General features: G+C 33.8%; 1 protein-coding gene across 1 annotated transcript; it reads left to right on the top strand.

The window, feature by feature from the left end:
- The first annotated feature begins 298 nt into the window (after positions 1–298).
- Positions 299–2,174, top strand: LOC146902101 (uncharacterized). The gene is made up of 3 exons (XM_085734802.1): positions 299–666; positions 771–800; positions 1,712–2,174. Exons 1-3 carry the CDS (start codon positions 363–365, stop codon positions 2,044–2,046), a joined length of 669 nt encoding a protein of 222 aa, XP_085590928.1. The 5' UTR covers positions 299–362; the 3' UTR covers positions 2,047–2,174.
- Positions 2,175–6,648: the final 4,474 nt, after the last annotated feature.

The following is a 6,648-nucleotide window of genomic DNA, read 5'->3' as shown; positions in this document are numbered from 1 at the left end:
GAAATTATACTTCGAATTTTATATTATGAAACTGTGTTATGTAAGTAGAAAACGTATTTTTTTTTCTTTTGAAAGAAGTAGAAAACGTATTTGACCACTAAAATATGGCACGACTGTGACATAAAAAAACTAAAATATGGCGCGAGAGACATTAGTTGAGGACACGTGAATGGATGAGATGAACAGTGTGTGTGTGTGTAGTGTGAGTATATAATTAGTTATTCATATTCCATTATTTTCTCCAACGATATATAACGGATTGCAGCCTATCGAATCGTGTTCTGTTGCAACCATAAATATAATTTCTCAAAATAGGTTTGCTCTCTTCCCTTCTCATACCAGGTTCGTTTGAGCGTAGCAAGATGTCAAAATTGATCACTGTGTTATCAATATTTCTAATTGTGTCCAAATGCAATTTGTTGATGCCGTTTCCAACTCCACATTGTAGATCAATCGTAAGTAATGTGATGAAGGAGTGTAAGACATATTCAGTGGACAACAATTCAAATCTACATGACCATTCATGTTGTTCTGCTATTGAATCTATTATAGCTACTTCTTACGGTTGCATTTGTGATATTAAATTGCAAATCCACAATTTGCCATTGGATGTCACAAACACAACCAAATTGCTTACTGTTTGTGGAGTATCCCTCCCCTGTCAATGTAAATAATCAACTCTTACTCTTTTATCTTTTCTTCTTTTATATATCGATAATTATGTTTACATTGTTTGATGCTAATAAGGCTATTTCATGTTCATGATGCAGTGCATGTTAGTACCACTGCTCCATCCCTCGGTATGTAAATTATGCTTTTCTTTTATTATGTTTACCAACCATTTATCTCTCGTCACTTACATGAACATTTTCAATTGTATTTTTATTTGTTGTCACACCATCATTAATAGTTAGCTTATATTTGGATTAATCACATCAAAAGAAATCAATCAACATAGTGTTGAAAAAGTTGACAGCACGACTCTCCACCAGGGGAAAGGAACCTGAGTTTGATTCCTAGAGTCACTCACCTATTTAAGAGATAGTATACTTGTGAAAAAAAAGTTAGCCGATATTAACTTAGTATTAGTTGATCCGATTGGACCTTAGGAGATGATTGATTGGCTGAGATCCTTTGTGAAGAGCGATTGAGCTTTAGTTGGTTTGCTGCGAGTCCTTCTCCCCTGGTCTCGGTGTACCTACATGTTCTCCGACGCCCAAATCAATAAGGAGTTCAAGAAAGTTTGTGGCTATATTATAGGTAAGAAATATCATACTTGACCCAAGGGTTGAGCAAGGGTATATATAGTGGATACATATGATTTTAACTCATAGTCCTTTAGTTAGATAGTTGTCCTTAAGGGGACGTGAGTGACAATCAGAGTGGTCTGCTACACAAGATCGAGACTAGGAGGCGAGGAACTCTCAATTTAAACCATAATCCAATAGGATTTAGGGCATGTCCGTCGTATCATGTCACTTGCTATTGAGGCTCAGGTCGGAACCGATCCCAATCGAATTGAATCTTGGGTCATCCCAAAACATTAGTCTTATAAAGGATCCAAAAGTATAAGCTCCTAACAAATTCCATCTTTCTTGAAAGCATGTAAATCACTTTAAAACTGATCATGATTTCAACAGAGTCAAAGTTGGAAATAGTTGTATTCAATTAATAGTTTTAATGAATTTATGTTTGTTATGTGATATTGTAGTTGATGCTCCTAAACCATATGCTTTAGAGAGTTTGGTTTCCAGTTTGGCTCCTAAAAGTGCAAGTTCATCACAGCCCCCTCCACAACAGAGTTCAAAGTCACTTTCAAGTTATGCTCCAAATTCTCCATTGTTACTGCCGGCACCAGCACCAATGCAAGAGCCAAATGACATTGATGTGCCAGCTCCATCACCAAATCAAGCGCCAATACATGCGCCAGATGACGGTTCAATCAATTTTTTTGTATTATTAATTTTCTTGACGTCGATTTTTGTGATATTTAGTTGGATTAAAGTTAAAGCAGATGCTTATGCACAAGCAATAAATACGGCATAGAGACGGACATGTCGACACCAAATAGTTGTAGCATGAATATACATTTGTATCTTTAAATATGTATATTACATTTCATTTTTCCATTGCTAATTGCTAGAAATAAAATAAAATTACCACTATTAACATTATGTTCAAACTTCAAGTCATACAAATACGCTATTGAACTCATATCATATGCAATACTTCTAATTTCCAATAAAGTAACTTAGCCATTCGTCAATTCTATTTTATGACACGGACAAAAATATTATCTATGATAGTTAGTTACTTAGCTATATTTATGGGGTAAATAAACCTTCACATATTTAAAAAAAAACTTAGCAAAAACAAATGTTAGTGGGAAGGGCATGTTCAATGTATTTGTAGGCCTAAAGTGAACTTTGAATTGTTCCCATTTAAATATGTCAAATAAACATAAAAATTAAGGAGCTTAATTGTAAAATTTTATTTGAGACATGTCGAACACTAACTATAAATATCATTCACAGTCAACGTTTGAATAGTTAACATCCACAACTCTCCATTTAACTGCCAACCAAGCTAGGCGCAAAAAATGTTTAAAGAATTTGAGTAACAAAAATATATATAAGTGAAAAAGATTTGGGGGCCTAATATGAGGCCTAAAAAATTTGGGGGCCTAAAGTCCTTATTTTAGTGGTAGCCTGATGAGGACCACAATGACATGGAGGGAGGGCTTGCTAGCTGCCCATTTTGATGTTTTTATTTTAAATATGTTGTAATAAAAGTGTAAGGGGCCAATTTTGGCAAAAAACACTAAATTTGAATTTCTAGTGTGTTTTTATCCATTTTAAAGGTTTCAAAAGCTTTAAATGGCGTGCTTTCTTTATTTTAGAAAGAAAATAATATGTTGAATCAAGTAAAGTGAAAAGAAATCAAGAACATCAATGGGAGTGAGAAAAATAGCACAAAACATGAAAGGAAAGGAGGAAGTGGCGCTGCCAAACATTAAAGCACAATGAATTGTTTTCTTTCAGCCCACTCGTTGAGGAAATCAATTGGAAACGTTTTCAGTATCATGAGAGCCGTCCCACCATAAATTGTGGATGCACAATTTCATTCCAAATAAATTTATAACTGTTTTTGCAACTATTCAACCCTAGGCATTGATGTTAGACTAATGGTTGAATTCATAGAGTTTTCATGAGTTATTTTCTTTGATATTCCTTGTATTACAGCATGTGACCTCTTTCATATATATAAGGGGGAAAAATTATCAATATAACTAAGACTATTTTGAGTGAAAAACTACACTATGTGTGTTTTTGAGCAATTGCTCTTTAGTACTGGACCAATTTTGATTATATCAATAATCTTTTTTTGTGGTGATCCTCAATCCTATAGACTTATTACTTTCTTGGATTAGAAAGTATGGCGTCCTTGTCTTTCCATTCCATTCCACCATTTATGAGTCTTTTGCTCAATCTTGTCCATAAAATCTGTTTGAGTCAAAATTCTGCCATTTGTCCATTTAAACCCAAATATCCATTTTTCATTCTGGTTATTTCTTTTGTTTTCTAGTCAATCTTAATCCTTTGTTTCTTGTTTTAGTGTCTTTCTTTGTGTTAAGTCTTTGGGATTGTTGATACATTTTGGTTTCTTTAAAGAACTAAAAGAGAAATTTGAGTGGTAAGGACCATTTTAAACACTTGTTACTAATTTCACAAAATTTCACAAAATTTCACAATCATGTCTGATCCACCGTCACCTAGAACAGCAGCTATGTCGATTCAAATGAGAGCAATGCGTGAGCATTTTGAGAGGCTGTTAAGAGAACAAGGGGAACAATTCCAACAAAGAGTTGATGAGTTAGAAAGGAGGTCTCAAAATTCTAATGATGGTAGGCTAGTGGTGATGAGGATGAGAGGAGGCGTAGAAGGAGACCTAGGGAAAATCATTTACTCCCTCCGTCCCAAATTGTATGTCGCTTTGGAAAAAAAACTAGCATACACCCGTGCCAAGCACGGGCTAGAATTCCGTCAAACTTAAGGGAGATAATATTGCGATGTAGCAAAAGTCAGTTAAAGTTCAACATTAGATGAAAGAAAGAGTGCAGGTAGAACATCAAAAGAGTGAAAAACTCTTACTTAAGCCTTAAAGTTTTGGATGAAACTGTAGTTTCATTTTCACTGTGTGGTTGCCCTTTCTCTGATGTGTTGATCCACATTATTGTTGGCTCCTCCAGAAAGTCCAACTGTGGTATGATATCCTGATTCAACGTTGTAGGGGAGCGGGAGTGTTCTAGGTGGTGGATCACGAACACGGAGAGTCTGAAACTTAATGGAGAGATGTTAATGTGTTAAGTGTAAGTTAAAATTTTACATTGTATGCAAGAGTAGATGTGAACAACATATAAATAATATGATCCATGTCGTAATGCCTTGAGACTTTGGATGAAAGTTTGATGTTAATCTCACTCGTGTGATTACTCTTAGCCTAATGTGATCATACAACTCAATTTAGACTCTCACAGAAGTTCCAACGTTGTGATAATTTTATTTGTTAGTTTTTGAATGTCGTTTTGTTTAATTTTTTATCTTAAATTTTAGTTTTCAAATGTCAAAAAATTATTCAACCTCTGTTATATTTGATTCATTCACTTTTGATCTTTGGTAAGATCTGACAATAGTAAAATGTAGATGTGTTATGCTGAGATAAAAAATACATACATGTTTATTAGACATTGTAAATTGTCGTGGTATTTTTTTTAATGAGTCTAATATTTTGGTAAAATAATTACACATTAATTTTTATCTCCTTCAATAAATGTATAAAATTACCAGTAACTCGTTATATACTTTATACTCTTAGAGAAAAATAATCACTCCTTACTTGTTTCTCTTTTCATTTCTCTCATGTTCAAATTCCTTTTTCGTCTTCTTTCTTTTTCTAATATACTTTCTCCTTTCTCATGAAAGAAAGGAACAAAAACATTTCTCTATAAAACTACTACCAACCCACATTTTTTAACATGTTATGCCTCTGATCTTATTTGGCTCTCTCACCAGATCAGAAATACGGACTATCTCACACATAATAGAGATATGTTTATGTGTCATGTGTGAGTTAAACTTCTACATTGGAAGCAAAAGTATATATTGAGAAACATGAATGTGAGAAGACCAATATACATAATGTCTTTCAGGTTTTGGGTGAAGATGTGGTGTCAATCTCATTTTTGGGGGTTCTCTTAGTCAAATCTGATGATCAATCCATTATAAGCTTGCTCAAAATATGATGAACTATTTTTTTAGTTTGTAGATATTATTAGTTTAATTTTATTATATTAAATATAAGTTTTTAGATGTTCACTTTCATGAAAGAAAAAAATTATCCAATCTCTACTATTTTAAATACCTTCAATTTTGGTCTTTGGTGGGATCTAGTAATAGAAAAATTGTAGACGTGTTATGTTAAGTTAACAAATTACATGCTTATCAGACATTTAAAAATGATGTGACATTTTTTTAATTGATTCTTGATGACAGTCTGTCATTCCACATTTTTAGAGTCTTTTTATGATATTTTTGAGTTCACAAGCAAGCTTAAGCAGCAAGAAAAGCAAGAAAAATAGAAGATTTTGAAGAAAGTAAAATCGTGTCACGATTGTTGAAAACGTGTCACGATTTGGAGCACAGGATGAGGTTCATTCGACATTGGTTAAAACGTGTCACGATGGCTATTTCGTGACACGATTTTAGGAACCCTAATTTGGAAGTTTTACTTTTTGTAGTGTGAATTAAACAAAAGAGGAAAAGTGAGTCCAGGAAGCATATCATAGTGGCATATATTTTTGAGTTGGTAATACATGGAGGTGTCACTAGCATTAAGAAAACTAATTGGGCCTAAATTGAAGAGTGACAATAATAGGTCACGTGGAGAAATTGGGAAACAAAACAACTTGTGGAAAAAGAACGGAAGGAGGTTACTTACATTTATAAAAAGAAAGTTGCGGCACAAAAGAAAGGAGGACACAGTTTGGGGAAAGAAGTCACGTTTTGACACAAGGGGAGCCGCACGCATCACGAGACAAGAAGTGAGCACATGATATGGTGAAACAATATGAACAGTAGCGATTGAGAAGAAATTGAGGAGGAACGCCAACAACGACGGAACTCTATCGGTTTATTTTCTTTGCTATGTTGTTTATTGCTTTAATCATGTCTAGCTAATTTCCTTTGATTAGGTCTGAGACGATTCTTTGTAATTTTAGTTGAAACATGTTGCTGTGAAACTCTATTTATTGTGAATGACAATCTAGTTTTTATTCAATTCAATTGTTCTTAATGCTTTTTATATATTGACACCATGTAAACATGACTTAGTGAGAACGAATGACTACTGACCCTAGCTTTCGACTTAGACCTAATTGAATTGTTCTAATAAATATGGTTAGTCTAGGAATGGATAATCGTTTATTAGTGATATTAGGTTAACGTACTTAAAACTTTCAAAGATTATTAGACCACCTAAGGAATTAGGGGTTGTAGCTTGAGAAGAGGGTCCTAACTCAAGGGATTGATTAGGGCTATTTTGTTAACCATCGTGGAACTAGAAAATCATTCACAAGAATAGGCGCAGTAT

This window comes from Medicago sativa, chromosome 8 (genome assembly GCF_051527215.1).
Source record: "Medicago sativa cultivar Bolivia chromosome 8, Bolivia_mono, whole genome shotgun sequence".
In the NCBI taxonomy this organism is placed as follows: domain Eukaryota; kingdom Viridiplantae; phylum Streptophyta; class Magnoliopsida; order Fabales; family Fabaceae; genus Medicago; species Medicago sativa.
Note: the sequence above shows the minus strand (reverse complement) of the source record. Positions and strands in the feature narration are given on the sequence as shown.

Bases quoted from the DNA above. Each gene is read 5' to 3' on its own strand.
- LOC146902101 (XM_085734802.1), top strand. From the start codon at position 363: ATGTCAAAATTGATCACTGTGTTATCAATATTTCTAATTGTGTCCAAA. The intron at 667-770 runs GTAAATAATCAA...TTCATGATGCAG, and splicing joins AGTATCCCTCCCCTGTCAAT to TGCATGTTAGTACCACTGCT. The intron at 801-1,711 runs GTATGTAAATTA...GTGATATTGTAG, and splicing joins TACCACTGCTCCATCCCTCG to TTGATGCTCCTAAACCATAT.